Source organism: Seriola lalandi, unplaced genomic scaffold (assembly GCF_002814215.2).
Source record: "Seriola lalandi dorsalis isolate HSWRI2012SDOR001 ecotype SW California unplaced genomic scaffold, Sedor1 jcf7180002054400, whole genome shotgun sequence".
Taxonomy (NCBI): Eukaryota; Metazoa; Chordata; class Actinopteri; order Carangiformes; family Carangidae; genus Seriola; species Seriola lalandi.
The window spans coordinates 411,755-427,779 of NW_019524953.1; the positions used below are offsets into that span (position 1 = coordinate 411,755).

Sequence of the window (16,025 nt, forward strand, 5' to 3'; positions counted from 1 at the left end):
ATTTCAGAAATGTGGCCCTCTTCTTTAAGACTGTGCGCCAGTTCTGACCAACCTGTTCCAGGATTTCTAGACCTACTCCTGATTAGTGAACAGTTCTTTTGAAATATATAACAACAGCATAAGGGATTTATCATATACAGTGTATCGCTGCTTTAGTTCATGTCAAATTGACCTCAAACTTTTGGTGAATGTCTGGTGGATGTTCAAAAGGTTTCTCTTAAAAAAAAAAAAAATGTTTTTCTTTAAATAACTCACTAGCTGCATGGAGAGTTTCTGATTTACTCACCTCAGCCACATTTTGTCTTCACCTTATGTGACATTTAAACCGAAAATGGCCAGGCTTACTCTTCCAGCCAGTACTGCTTTTTATCTTAGTCATCAGGCCACATGTACAGGCGTGCAGACCACAGGTGCTCTGATGCCCTCAAATCAGTCCACTGTGCGTGCGTGTGTGCGTGCGTGCGTGCGTGCGTGCGTGCGTGCGTGCGTGCGTGCGTGCGTGTGTGTGTGTGTGTGTGGTGTCCTGATCTCTCGTTTTGGCCATTTCATTATGCCAGCAGTGAGGATTACTGTGCTGATTGCATCCCCGTCCTTGCGCTGACAAATGTACCGTGTGTGTGCATGTGTGTGTGCATGTGTGTGTGGGTGACCTTCCTCTCTGTAATTCCACCAACATCCCTGTTCATTTTTTTTTTTCTTTCTTAAATATATGGATTAATTTCACACAGCAGCAACGCCACTGAGGACGAATGAATATCACTCACTGAATATGACACATTTAGGAGAAACTTGTTTTATCATGTGCCACGTTTTTGCTCTTAAAATCAGCTTGATTGTTACTTGTTGTTTAGGTTTATGCTTAAAACAGCGAGTGCCGTACAGTTGTTTGTATGTCTAGTTATTATTTATATGACAAAAGAATAAGGAAAGGGCACAAAAAAGGGATCACTGTCAGTGGTTTCCTTTTGTGCAGCTGCCCTCACTCACCATTAGAGGGAAATAAAGTAACACTAATACTTTTCAATAAAAAAAACAAAAAAGAAAAACAGAACTACGACTAGTTAAAGAAATGATGCTGCCAAAAAAAAAAAGCAGACGTAAACAGGTGCATTTTCACACTCAACCCCCCCCCCCCCCCCCCTACATTTCTCATCAACAAGGTGTTTCCATCCACAGAGCTGCTGCTTACTGGATGTTCTTTGTTTTTGCCTCCACTCGGAGTAAAAACTCTATAGCAACTGGTGTGTGTGTGTGTGTGTGTGTGTGTTTCTGTGTGAAAATCTGCAGTTTCAGAAACGGTAACACTTCGTCCATCTGATATCTCAGTTTTTCCACATTCTGATGTTAGATTTGAACATTAACTGAAGCTACTAAACCGCATCTGTGTGATTTAATGCATTGCACCGCTGCCACATGACTGACTGATTCAGATTTAAGTACAGTTTACATTGCAAATCAGTAGATAAACTGTTGTAGCAGTTGCTATTTGTAAGTTTGTCTTAAACGCATATACATGATCTTCCTGAGCTTGCCTTAGTCAGAGGCACCCTCCACCTTAAAATCAAAGGCATTCCTGACCCACTTCAAGAGATGAGATAGTTTGATTGGCTTTCATTATTTACACGCTACAGTGGCCTACAGTTTCTTAAGCCTGGTGTGATCCATTTACCAGTAACTGATAAGCATCGAAAATAAAACTTCTGGGATCTCTGATGTGGACAGGTGAAATTTCCCAACTTTACAAGTTAATGATGAGTGAAAAACAAGTGATGATTGTAGTGTTGGAACACAAAACATCTAATGTGGGGTGAACATTTAAATCACAAGCATCTATGCTTAGTTTTACCCAACCGAGCTCACTACATAGACTGCCGCTCCTGAATAGAAAACTCCGCCCTTCAGGCCTGTGAGTCCATCCTCTGCTTTGTGGGTGCAGGACAAACAAGGAACGCTATTCCTGTTAGATGAATGAAATGCCACGATTGTGGATGCAGTCATGATGTAGAAAATAGATACCTATCGTCCATCCATCCATCATTGCATCTACTGTTGGCCAAATCCCAAAAAGCACGGGACCATGCATGGAAACTTGTGAGTTGGTTACAGCCAGAATGCTGCATGAGACACCTGATTGGATTTTGAGATTCAGAGATTCTGATTGTGTGTCAATGGGACAGCCTGGTCGAAGCAGCATGATGTATTTGGGGCTTTAGGGAATGCTGCCCCTGAATCAGGATGTAAGTATTTGTCAGGAACAGTTATGTGCAGTATGTTATGAGTGGTTTTGATCTTGAAGATGGCGAACCACTTGGATCTCTGTTGCCAGGTGTCGCCATTTCTGCCAAATTTCTGCCAAAATTATAATCTGCACATCAGCAGGGCGGTTACCAGGCCCAGCAGGATTGTGATGGGAACCAGAAGGAGAGACACATACAGCAGCCATGGCTCAGGATACAGCACCTCATCTGAGAAACACAAAACCACTTATAAATCACACATTGATACAGTGTTGGATTTATTGTTATCCTCTCTCCTGTAAATCCAAGTTGACATTAAGGTGAAAGTTCACCAAAATTACAAAAACACCAAAGAAAAAATTACATTGAAAATACAAACAAAACACAACCAAGTACATGCATGGCTGGATACCAGTACAAACGTCTTGTCTTATTACAAGCAAAATATGAAAACATGTTTCCTAAACAACAGACGCAGCAGGAGGTGAGCACTTGCTGCTGTACAAAACACACTCACCAGAGGTGATTGTCGGACGTGTTGTCATAAGATTTTTTCTAGCGTCTCCGCCTTGTTCCGCCACTGAGAGGAAAAAATTAAGATCAAACCAATCTGTAACGTCTTTAACGTGACTTTAATGTTGACATATTGCATGATTTCTGGGCAATGAAGCATTTTGAAGTGGAAAATGCCTCGTGCAGCTTTAGAATAATTTCCATCTTTAAAGCTTTTACTTTGTTAAGTTATGAAGTCAATAAAATGCAGAGACAAGCTTCTATTCACACGTCGGCATGTCAAGACAGGGTGTTTAATAGATAGATAGATAGATAGATAGATAGATAGATAGATAGATAGATAGATAGATAGATAGATAGATAGATAGAGGAACGTGCCTAAGCAAAAAAGACTTTTCAACTGCAGCCTTAGTTCAACTTAAGGATTTGTGTTAAAGTTTTGTTGGTTCATGCAATGAATACCTCTTGGAATTGTAAACAAGAACATGAATACAATCGGCTGAACATACATAATAACAGAATAAAGTATGTTTTCAGCTATAGGCTACTATTTATGGTAGTGTTTGAGTGCTGCTGCTGAGGGGTGTTTCACAATCTGTACAGAAAAAAGAAAAAAAAGTAATATAGTTACCAGGCGGAAGGTACTGGAAGGTGCTTTTCATTATCAGATCTTCATTCAGGTGCAGCTGACACTCATATTTACCACTGCCATTCAGAGAAATATTCTCAGAGAGTGTGACGAAGGGCGGAGCTGCATCAGCATCCCCCTGAGCGATGTCGACAGGCTGCGCTTTGCATCCATCATGAAAAATGGACAAAACCAATCCAGTTTGCAGAGACACGTTTACTTCACACCGGAGCAGAGAGTCATTGTGACCGGTGAGGTTAAAGTTCATGGTGTCTGAAATGAGATGCAGACAGATACACAGGTATGTGCTCAGCGCGGGAAAACTCTCTCGTGAACACAAGCGTTTGTGTTGCAGGTTGAAATTCTTTCCCACCCTCTGGACTTAAAGCCCTCAGTCACTACACAGCGGTCCACATCACCTAATCTGTCACACCTAGTCTGTTTACATGCACACCACAAACCTGGACATTGGGAAATCAACTTTAGGTAAGAAATTGAAGAAACCATTAAGATGTACTGCAATAACCTTTTCAAATGCAGGGTGTCAGCAATCAGATTTCTACCCTTTAGTTCAACTATTGATGATATATGAAAATAGTTTTTTTCTGATCAGAGCATTTTAACTTATGATGTGGTTATAAAACAAGCTCTGTAGTAGCCTACACTTTTCTCTCTCTCTCTCTCTCTCTCTCTCTCTCTCTCTCCTTATAGAAATACACAGGAAACAAAAAATGAAAAACGTTGTATTTACCATGAACAATCAGTAATGTTTCATTTCCAGTCCTCCTAAAACTTTTACCCTTCTCCGTGGTGATGGAGAGTTTACACAGATACTTCCCACTATCTGCCCACTGGACATTTCTGAGAAGTATGGACTTGTTTGTAGAGTTTGAGTTTTTGTCCAGAAGAGCTACACGTTCCTTATATGTCACAGAGGGTCTCCACAGTCTGAGATTTTCATGGCCCGGTGTTAAGCGCAACCAATACAGAACCGGTACAGTCAGCATCTTCTCATCATGGGACAGCTGGAGCTGACACTGCATGGTAACATCATTACCCCGAGCGGCGGCAAGCACAGGGGGCTGGTGAACTACCACCAGGGAGCTGGTACCTGAAAAACAGAAATAATAAAAGAAAAAAACAATGACAGGATGTTGGGTAACTAATAATTTCCTGTCAGAAGTACTCTTTGTTTTATCCTTCACAGAAGCGCCCTACCTTCCTGTCTGTGTTGATCTGTTAAATTGTAAGCACACTGATGAGTAAATCTTTTTTACTTGGTGAGGCCACGAAGTCATGGAAAATAACTGAGACTACAAAATACGCTTTAAATGACATTTCTAATGAATCTGACACTGAACTCTTTCAAAGCAGACCACAGATATACACCAATCAGCCACAGGTTGGTTTGCACATTTGAGTTTGTGGTTTTTACTGGGACATTTGACCAACTCATTTTCAAGTTGATAGTGTAAATGTTCTATGTGATAGTTTGCAGTGTAACCTACAGTCTATATATATATATATATATATATATATATATATATATATATATATAAAAACACATGTTCGAGTTTGTTGAACACTTCAAATGTGCACTTTGACAAGAGTGGCTGCACACAAAGTCGATCCATCAGTGGTCTTTTGCAAAGACGCTGTAAAAACTTTAAAAAGGGAGACAAACATTTTGAGGGTAAAAGAATGATACTAAAAGAATGTGGATGCCAAATGTTCAATCACTTTTTTGTGCAGTAATAAGATAATTTAAAAACACACACACAACAACATAAAAAACAAAAATGGGGTGCCCAGATAGCCAGATGGTTACAGCACGTATATAACACAACTGCCGTGTACTCAAATAAAATCAGACCGCAGACCATTGTTGCATGTCACACCCTTCTTTTTTTCTCTTTCTTTCTTCTTTTTTTCCCCATCTGCCTCGACACCGTCTCTTATCCAACAGAGGTGAAAATGACAAATTTTGAGATATAATTTAGATTTTGAATTTTTACATTTGAAGGCAAAAATGTAAATTGAATGAATTTTCTCAGATTTGTTGATTTATCTATGGAAAAGTCCATTAATGCTACAAATCAGATTTTTTTTTTTCCCTGTTAATCTGAAACTTCTGGAGCACCTTACACACACTGGTGCTCTTGAGAGGGAAAAGGCAAGTTTTGCACAAAAAGTTTGAAATGTGATTTGATTCAAAGACATTTGGTAAAGAAGTGTTTTAATCCACTAATGGAGTCTGAAGGATTTATCTTGGACCAATCAACCTATCTATCTCTATAAAGTAAAAGAAGTTAAGCCTGAAGACTTTTGTTTTGAAAATACACCGCAGAATGTAAATTCACACAAATGTGTCAAAAGCTGCAGGAAAGAAACCACTGAAGAAATGGTATGAGTGAAACCAGGTCACTTGCAAACTGTGTCAATAGTGAATCCTAGGGACTGGATTTAAGAAAATAAATTTGAATTGCCTATAAAAAATGTATTCAGAGCCTGAAAATATGTATGGTTTTAACACAGATATTCGCTCAATACATACATTTCCCTGTATTTAATAATGACAGTTAAGGATCCCTTTGACAAAAACACACATACAAATCAAAACGCTTCCTAAATTTTACCTGAGACCATGAAGTAGAGAAACATCCACATCATCCAGCCCCATTTCATCAAAAAGAAGTTGTGATGCAACTCAGACAAAACGATCTTTAACATGTCTCTCGATTAACGACGCACTAAAAATACAATGATACCTCCAGGGAGTGCAGATGAAATATATACAGGCGTGTGTCACACCACTTCCTCACAAGCTGGAAGATATTACGCCACTAAGTCTTTTCAAATGTAAACAAATCTAAAATATGCAAAGGGTTTCCCCTTCCAGTAAGTTATCATTGTTTTGATGGTGCAATGACAGCATTACTTAACTTCTAAAAAGAACTGAAGATTTTATTTTAAATAAAACAAAGTATGTATTATAATATATCATTTGTCTTTAAAAATCAAAGTAAGGGATTGAAACTGAAAGTATAGTACAGGATGTGGTTCCTCTTTTGGATTTTTTAGCACAGAATTATAGAACAATGAAGTTCACAAAACAGTCCACTCAAGCTCCAGTTAATTGCTTGATATTGAATAGAACTTTCAGCTGTATCACAGTCCTCATGAGTAGATGAAGTGTGTTCAGCTGTCAAGAAACTGTACAAATGTACAACTGTGCTGTAGTATTTCTTCTTCATGTTGGCTTAAAAGTTGACCTTAAACAATTAAATCTTCTTCTTAGAAACAGTCGCCAGCAAAACTCCGCTCAAGGTCAACTCTGATTGTATCACTGTTGTTTCCAAATTCAATCATGAACTGACTCTAATAGAGCAAGAAACCCTAAAAGTTTTATCTGCTGATCAAAACCATGTGAGTTTCAGAGGAAATGAGTAAGTAAACCTTAAGCAGAGATTGTATTTACTGCTGGTGTTTCAGTGTGACACTACATGTTTTCCATCTGCAAAAATGGGAGACCATTAAATGACTAAATACACTGACACCCTTTGAACTAAGCACCATCCTCCCAGATACAGATGTACAGGCCAATACAGTTTGTGCACACAGTGATGCACTTTTGCACCATGTGTCCTCCCACACAGAAAAAGATATAGTTCAAGGGAAATCATCAATCTTAATTATTTATCAACTGTTGAACCCTGAATGGAAATTGCTTTGCAGAGGTGTGACGACCACCTCATCTGCAGCAGGATATACACAAGAATTTTCTGCTCACCCACTTGTGCTTGTGGTAAGTGTGTTAAAGTGTAAAATACAGTTGAAAGGAACGCTATTTTCATGAAAACCATACGAATCTTGAGTCATTCTGTATTGTTTGCCATTTACTTTGTTACTTTTATATCTTTTAAAAAGGCGGGTAAAGTTATATATATCAGTAACAGGGGACATTTTACTGCAAAACGAGTACTTTTACTTTGATACACTACTTAAGTGGCCTATACTTTACTGATAATACTTCTGTACTTTTACTCATGTAGGAGTTTGAATCCAGGACTTTCACTTGTAATTGAGTATTTTGAAATTAAAGGATCTAGCCCAAGAACTTCTTAATAATACCTGTTCCCTACATTGAACTACATTACCCATACAACCTTTCGTCAACGTATTACGTCAAACGTTAGTCGGTCGGCAAATTCCAACATGGAGGATATCGTCGCCGTAGAAAAGAGCCCGGTATGAATCAGTGAGATTGTTTCCTGTTTTGCACTTTAAACTAACAGAGTTTCTGTAGTAGGCTTTGGTAAATATAAGTTCTTGAGTGTTGCTTTCTGTGTGTGTCTGTTGTAGTCTTTTACCGTTTGTTAGCTCGTTAACACTGCTGAAACGTAAACCTGCCAATTCATTCTCTACTCAATGCAATTGCTATGTCATGCGAGTTAGCTGCTAGCATTAGCATGGTGTTTGTAGAGCTCAAGAAAATAGATTTAAGCAGGTTTTATGAAACTGTGTCTTTCAAGGGTTGATGTCAATTATTTGGATTATGTTTTCATGTCGCCTCGGTGCGTCGTAAACAGCTTTGAGTGGCCAAATTTTGCTGTTGCTAATCGTTAAAGTTAGCTAGCTCTTAACAAGCTAGGAGTAGCTAAGCTAATGTTTGTCTATGGTAGATGCAATGTAATAATCGAGAATACCGTTGTTACATTGTTAGCTATCCTTTGTTGCTTAGCCGAAAATAGTGTGTACTATGCGCTAAGTGCAACCTCTTCACTCATGTGTGGTGGTAATTACATTAGGTTGCTCATGTTAAATGTTTTTTTGTTGTTGTCACCTTCACAGGACGACATGCCGGCAATACTGAGCTCTAGACCTCAGACAGGTCTTTCTTTCCTGGCACCAGAACCAGAGGATCTTGAGGACCTTTACAGCAGATACAAGGTCTGATACCCGCTCAGATATTTTATTCAAAAGTTATAACCTACCACATACCTCTGAGTATGACTGAACTGAAGGGTTCAAATGTGTCTTATTCTCCGTCTTCACGGATAACACAGGGTCTGCTTAAATTTCAAACGACAGCAGTGAATTTCACTAGAGACAAATATGAAACAAGCTTGTACAAATTACTCTCATGCATAAAATTACAGGAGCCTGGTTTCAAACCTCTGATTCTGATTTCTCATTGATTTGAGAGATGTTATTAAGTGAAAAAAAATGTCAGGAGTGAATTTGACACGGACCATATTTACCTAAGACACCTACTTTTTTTCAGATATATATATATATATTTTTTTTTACATTTAAATTCCAGGCACTAACTTGTCGACCTGCAAACCTGTAAAGTCAACTAAGCTGAATTGCTTATCAAGAGTAATACAAAATAATTACTCTATAGTTTACTTAGAAATTTGCGACAATATATATATTTTGGGTTGCCTCACAGAGTCAGATACAGTGTGGTGCTTTCAGTATGACCAGTTGTCCACCACATGTCATTGTATCAGAATATTTTGCATAATCTCAGTGTGCATGATGGTCTGCATAGGCAGAGTTTTGAAAGACACCAGTACATTCATAATCTACTATTGTAGTAATTGATATTGACTGATAAAATTGCAGATCTCAAAACATAATGTATTTTAGATTGTTTTCATACACAATACCTTTTAAATTAATTATGGAATCATCTCTTTATTATTCTTTTTCCAAAAGAGAAAGTTTCAAATTGTTTGTTCTCAAATATTTGTTGTTTTAGTTATTCTTCAACTCTCCACGTCCACAAGCCACTAACTTGGGTTTATGATCTCCAGCAAGCAGATTTATGGTACATCTGTTTCCAGCACTCATTTCTTCCTCTCCTTTTGTCATGTCTTTGCAGAAGCTTCAGCAGGAGCTGGAGTTCCTGGAAGTGCAGGAGGAGTACATAAAAGATGAACAGAAGAACCTGAAGAAAGAATTCCTCCATGCCCAGGAGGAGGTGAAGAGGATACAGAGCATCCCACTCGTCATTGGCCAGTTTCTGGAAGCTGTTGACCAGAACACCGCCATCGTTGGCTCCACTACAGGTACCGTTAAAAGAAAAACATGTCAAAATATGAAAGACCTACACTAACTAAGTCATTTGCTGCCAATATTATTTTAAGTAATACAATATGGAGATTAAGCTCTGTTTGACCATATTGACAGTCCCACAGAACTTCAAAGTCAAAAAATATATGTCTGACGCATAGAAGACCAGTGACTATTTTACACAAACCCAAGATGGACTGCATACACTTGAGAGAAATACATAGATCCAAGCCTGGAAATGGAACCTGAATCATCACACATCTGAAAGTTATTAGCACTCAGAAAATATTTAAATAGATACATTTACATGCAGCACTAGCAAACACCGTCTGTGGCAGCTCTAAATTTCAGATGGGAGGGGGTTCAGACACAGAAAATCTTAACAACAAACGTAACTACTTTTTGGCAACATAGCATTTAAAGACATGCATCTGCCCTGTAATTCTCACCTCACCCATAAACATTGACATAGAATCAGTTTTTTCTGTACTAAAGAGCTATTAAATTCTTACTAGCATTATATTTCCAAGAGAGAAATTGAATGCAAAAAAGTATGCATTTAAAGCACAAAAATAATGACTGTGAAATAAATAAATAGTTAAAGCTAATAATTAAAAATTAATTAAATGGCAGATGATGCATACAAGCTGTATATTTGAATACTTTATTGTGTTCTGGCTTTCAGAGTCTTTTGAGAGATCCGAGAAGAGATGTACTGTGCGCTGTCATATTTTAATTATTCAGTATGAGCTACATGTTTCCTGTGTTCTTTCCACTTCTATTGACCATTGTTCCCCTTTCAGGGTCCAACTACTATGTGCGCATCCTGAGCACCATCGACAGAGAGCTGCTGAAACCCAACGCCTCAGTTGCCTTGCACAAGCACAGCAACGCCCTGGTAGATGTGCTCCCTCCTGAAGCTGACAGCAGCATCATGATGCTGACGTCAGGTAAAACACTCAGTGCCACTCTCTCTCAGAGGATTTCAGGTTGCCGGGTCTGTAAACATGTTTAATTGCTGTGAAGCTCAACACAGCAAACCAGAATGTGACTGTGACCACATCTGGATTTTTTCCAGTCCTCTCTCAAAAGATTTTATTAATTATTTTTACTATCAAGCAATCAGTTAATTTAATTTCCTTGTCCATTAATTTTATCCATTAAAATGCACAAGAGGCAATTTTCTGAACAGAAATGTATTTTGTATTCATTTTACTTGTATTGAATAGCATAGCTGGTATAATTTTCCTTCTTGCTGTGTTTCTGCTCCCAGACCAAAAACCAGATGTGATGTATGCTGACATTGGTGGTATGGACATCCAGAAGCAGGAAGTCAGAGAAGCAGTGGAACTGCCACTTACACACTTTGAGCTCTACAAACAGGTCAGATATTCAAAAGTAATATGACATTCCAGCATGAACTCTGACAAACATTTATTGGGTTGATGCTCAAAGTGAAGGAAAATAACATGGATTTGAGCAATGAAAATGCAGAAACCCTGTGCTACATGCAGTAACTTTTTGTCAGTCACAAACGATTTGCATAACCAGTTTCAAGCAACTGGATTGAAACGGGACTAATCTGTCAATCGGCCTTTGTCTGCTTACTGTCTCAGATTGGCATTGACCCACCCAGGGGTGTCCTTATGTACGGACCTCCAGGATGTGGTAAGACCATGTTGGCCAAGGCTGTGGCACACCACACTACAGGTAAGTCCTCCGCAGACCATTACACTTAACAAGTGATTTGTACAAAGATACTGTATTTTAATTACAGATTATTGATGTGGATAAAGTACACTGAGAGGAACAATATATCTCTGTCATTCTCTTCATGTCCAGCTGCTTTCATCCGTGTGGTGGGCTCTGAGTTTGTTCAGAAGTATTTGGGTGAAGGCCCTCGTATGGTGCGTGATGTCTTCCGGCTGGCGAAGGAAAATGCACCTGCCATTATTTTCATTGATGAGATTGATGCTATCGCCACCAAGCGTTTTGATGCACAGACTGGAGGTACAAATCTGTTTGGCTCACACGTAGACCTGTTGCACACAAACCCTCTAGTTATTGTTTCTTTGTCCTACAGTCAAGAATTACCCTGACTACGTTGTAAATGCAAAAACATCATGGTAAAAATTCACCCTCTTACATTGTTTTCTTCTGCAGCTGACAGGGAAGTGCAGAGAATCTTACTTGAGCTGCTTAATCAAATGGATGGCTTTGACCAGAATGTCAATGTCAAGGTAAGCCAAGTCCACTCCACTCAGAAAGCTCTTAAGTCTTCCCCTGTGACTGCACCATCTTGGTATGTGCTGACTCGTGGCGCCAGTGATGGAGCACCATGTGAGCCATCCCAGCCCCCAATCCCCGGTTCCTCCTACCATCCATTCACTTTTCCATTATCACTGCTCCCTGTGTCATTCAGCTTAAAAAAAAAACCCCCTAAAGCTATTATTGTCATTTTTCAAACCCTAAATGGACATTTTGCCCATAAGCTATTTTCACATGCAGTACTGGTCAGACTTGTCCAAAGCCTTGCGTATATGAAGAGGATGGCTGTGTGTGTATTACCACAAACTGTGTTTTTTCTGTAAAGAATTCCCTTTTCCATGTTTTTCTTTTGCAGACACTTTGCAAATTGCATAGAATAATTTTGTTAATTCTACAGCTGCAGGTTGGAATGAGGCTCCCTGTTAGACTGTGAGCAAAGCAACTGCAGTTCAGTGTGTGTGCAAGTTTTTTTAAAGAAGTGTATGATTTTCTATAATTAAAAGTTATTCATAGCAGATACCTTAGTTTAGTTTTCCAGACTTTTTGCAGGCATTGTAAAAAGTTTAGTTTTTCTTGAACATTTGGTGAGTGATGGATGTTAAAAGTTTCGGCGAAACCGCTGCCCTAGATACCATGGGTGTATTTGGTCCAAGCTCAGCTAATTTTTTTTCCCTTCACTGAGCCAGAAGCAGACGTTTTATATGGGGCCAAATACACCCCATATTATGATATGTTTACAATTTACCATCATGCTCACGTGATCTCCTTTGACATCTGAACCCCTCTTAGGTGATCATGGCCACCAACAGAGCAGACACGCTGGACCCGGCCCTGCTCCGTCCTGGTCGTTTGGACAGGAAGATTGAGTTCCCCCTGCCCGACCGCAGGCAGAAACGTCTCATTTTCTCCACCATTACCAGTAAAATGAACCTCTCTGAAGAGGTGGACCTGGAGGACTGTATCCTTTTGCCTCAATAACAGCATGTTTCAGTGGTGTTTATGTGTGTATATCAGGGAGAGAAATTAATGTTTCCTTTTGTAGGGAATTTTGTTAATGGTCAAAATAGTATATTTTCTTTACAAACAATAGATATGCTTCCAATTGTGCACACAAGATTTGTTTGAACTTCTGTTCCACACTACTGAAATTGTCAGCGTTTAAAATGACTCTACAGAGTTAATGACCTGTGATGTCTGGCTTTTATTTACATACTTGTTTGCATTAGTATCACATTTACCGCAGACATCTGAGTGTGAGATGGTTTTATTGAAGACACTTTATTCCTTTTGCCCTCAAACTGACAAATAAGCAGAAAACAAACTCAAAATCTCAAAGAAAAAATGAAAACGAAAAATATTCAACAGCTAGTTCATTTGTAATTTGTGTTAAAGGTGCGCATTCACCTTGCACTGCATCATTCCTGTATGTCTAAACACAGTTGGATACTCAGATGTTTTGTTTCTATTTGGCATTGCTGTGTTGTTCAGTTCTTAATTGATGCACAGATGTGGCCAGACCAGACAAGATCTCTGGGGCTGATATAAACTCCATCTGCCAGGAGGTGAGTTAGAGCTTTAATTATCTGTTTCATTTATCTGTTTATTCAGTTATAGTTGAAAACAAAACTAATGGGATAAAATTAAGAATCTTTCATTTTCGCATAGAACAACTAAATATATACATATTAATTTGTTGCTTGATCTTCTGTTTTTCATTTCTTCCTCGGCTGTCTCAGGCTGGCATGTTGGCAGTGCGGGAGAACAGGTATATCGTCCTGGCCAAAGACTTCGAGAAGGCTTACAAGACTGTCATCAAAAAGGATGAGCAGGAGCATGAGTTCTACAAGTAGAGACAAAATACATTGAGAAAAAAAGGTGTCCAGACACACAAGTTTGTTATTGATTTACGTCTCCGTGTCTGTATCTACAGTGTGTCTTTTGTGGATTTTCAGTCCCTGACCTGCATTGATTTTTGGACTAAATTTACTGCAGCACACAAGGCCTAATGTCAGATAAGCCCTCTGTCTCCAGCCTTGAGAAGACACACTACCATGTGATGGAGTGTTTTTTGTACAGGCACTCCTCTGGTTCCTTAAAAATATCTGGCCCTGACAGTAGCTAGGATAGAACATTTGTATCTATATGTACTCACTTAACAAGACATTACTTATAAAAAAAAAATCCATTAAAGTTTTCCATAAAAAAAGGAAAATGGTGGCCATTGTTTTTCTCCCTTGAAATATGTTTTTTAGTAGAAGATACTGAATTACAAAACTGCTGAGTTGTTCTTGTTATCTTTATTATTGGATTAATTGATACTAATTAATTGACAGAAAATGAATTGGCACCTACTGTGATCACTTAGTTAACCATTTAGGTAATTTTTTAAGCAAAATGGACAAAAATTCACTGGTTCAAGTTTTCTAATGTGAATATTGGCTGTTTTTTCTCAATCTTCTATGATGTTAAACTAAAATTTGTTTTGAATTGAAATGTTATGGACCAAATGATTAAGAAAAAGAATAATCAACAGATTCATTGAAAAAGAAAAATCATTAGTAGCAGACCTAATTGTGATTAAATATATTAAGTAAGGAATTACCTCAGCTATTGTCTTGCATTGCTCGGCCTTTGTCCACTTTTTCTCAGTGTTCAGTAATGGTGCTTTGTTTCCTGCCAGCAAAATGTTTTTTTGAGAGATGTTGCTAAAGCACTTACTCAGACACTTGGCAATCGAGATGGGAAATGTTGCCCTTAAGCTTAGAAATGGTTACTTAGACAAAGTCGGTGTGAGTAAAATGAATATGAACCAGAAGAATAACCAGAAAAACGAAGAGAGAACCATATTTCCAACCCACACATAGGTGTTATCTATGCTGGTATCACATTACAACATCAGACACATGCTCATTCATATCTGTATTTAGCAGTAGCCATACATCAGATAATTATACTGTTTTGTGGATATACTCCTGCCAGTGTTTGGATCCTGGAGTTGACAAAGTCGACTCAAGTGGATGCCAGCTGTAGGCCGAGCTTCTCGGTCGGTCCTTAAATGCCATCTTCCATGCTGCTCAGTGGCCCTCTGCTTTTCTTGTTTTAAGTCTACCCATGAGTCGAAGCAGTGCAGCCTGAGGTTGCAGCTCTCCCTTTAGGCCACAAGTGGGTGGAAGATCATTCATTATAGCTTTCAAGCTGCAGCGTCAGTGAAACAAATACACACCAAGCTACACAGCAATCATCACCTTTGTTCAAGAATATTATGGATTTATGTGGAAAAGTTGAGGCCTGATGACCAGAGTCCCTTTGGGAAAACTTTGAATTTACTGTAGTATATTTAATTTGGATTCAATAGGGAAAAGTAATATAATAACAATAAATTTCAACTTTACCTGCTGTTATAACCCAAACTATGAAGTAGATAAAAAAAACAAAAAAACAAGCACAGTCTAGGGTTATATGAAATTTTGGGAGATCCCTGAATATGACTTGATGTACAAATAACGGTGGAAATCCTACTAATGGCACCTACATGCGTTTCACTTGGTCTCTGGTAGGAAGACTGTAAGTGACCTGGTCAAAATAGTAGGGACAGAGCTGCAAGGCTGCCTGTTCTGGCCAGCTGGACATCCTAGCAAAGACTTTATCCAGTCTGTGGTTTTGTCCAAAGTACTGTCCAGGGCAGAGTTGACACCACAAGGCTGACACCAACGCCTCCATGCTGGTTTGAGGTGCCGATGGCCTGAGAGGAAATAACTGGTACAGAGGTGGTTGGACTGCCATTTTTGCAAACTCTGCCATCAAAAACAGAGATGGGATCAAATTCATAGTACTGGCAGACACAGAAAAAAGTGACTGCATATGTATTGATATTTTCAAAACCTATGCAATCACTTTTATGTACATGAGTAAGTTACAGCTATGATCACGTTATTCAAAGGTAAATTAATGTTACTTACCTTAACTGTGAAATGTATTCACCTGTATGAAATGTGTACTTTTTGTTTTCTTTCAATTTTTTGCCCTGTTCTAGAGCATGTGACCTCAGAACTTCTGCCCACGATAAAGTTAATTACAAATGCACATTCATTACTCAACTAAAAATAATTTATAATAACCTGTAACCCTTAGAGTGAATGTAGTATGATCAGATAAACTTGTAGGCTTGGCCAACTTTTTTTTTTGATACGTTTTGAACAACTGCAAATGTTTATTTTTGTCTTTAAGGCCTCATCCTGGATAATAGGCTTTAGAGTACCAAGAATATTTGGCACAGCTACAACACCTTTTTTGCGCTC

The 16,025-nt window shown here is 38.6% G+C and overlaps 2 protein-coding genes across 4 annotated transcripts; one reads left to right on the plus strand and one right to left on the minus strand.

Moving 5' to 3' along the window:
* Positions 1-1,368: 1,368 nt before the first annotated feature.
* LOC147818915 (uncharacterized) lies at positions 1,369-6,172 on the minus strand. Its single transcript, XM_087174952.1, has 5 exons — positions 6,015-6,172; positions 4,130-4,489; positions 3,382-3,651; positions 2,755-2,817; positions 1,369-2,465 (listed from the first exon to the last, which is right to left on the minus strand). The coding sequence occupies exons 1-5, from the start codon at positions 6,106-6,108 to the stop codon at positions 2,359-2,361; spliced, it is 894 nt and encodes a 297-aa protein (XP_087031078.1). The 5' UTR covers positions 6,109-6,172; the 3' UTR covers positions 1,369-2,358.
* A 1,386-nt stretch (positions 6,173-7,558) lies between these two features.
* psmc4 (proteasome 26S subunit, ATPase 4) lies at positions 7,559-14,328 on the plus strand. 3 transcript variants are annotated; one of them, XM_023409616.2, is made up of 11 exons: positions 7,559-7,626; positions 8,230-8,328; positions 9,269-9,455; positions 10,263-10,409; positions 10,733-10,842; positions 11,076-11,169; positions 11,302-11,469; positions 11,623-11,699; positions 12,517-12,685; positions 13,234-13,289; positions 13,464-14,328. In XM_023409616.2, exons 1-11 carry the CDS (start codon positions 7,594-7,596, stop codon positions 13,575-13,577), a joined length of 1,254 nt encoding a protein of 417 aa, XP_023265384.1. In that variant the 5' UTR covers positions 7,559-7,593; the 3' UTR covers positions 13,578-14,328. The 3 variants fall into 3 exon arrangements, with proteins under 3 accessions (XP_023265384.1, XP_023265385.1, XP_023265383.1); XM_023409617.2 differs by lacking the exon at positions 7,559-7,626 and adding an exon at positions 7,662-7,693; XM_023409615.2 differs by lacking the exon at positions 7,559-7,626 and having other exon boundaries at positions 8,179-8,328.
* The last annotated feature ends 1,697 nt before the right edge of the window (positions 14,329-16,025 follow it).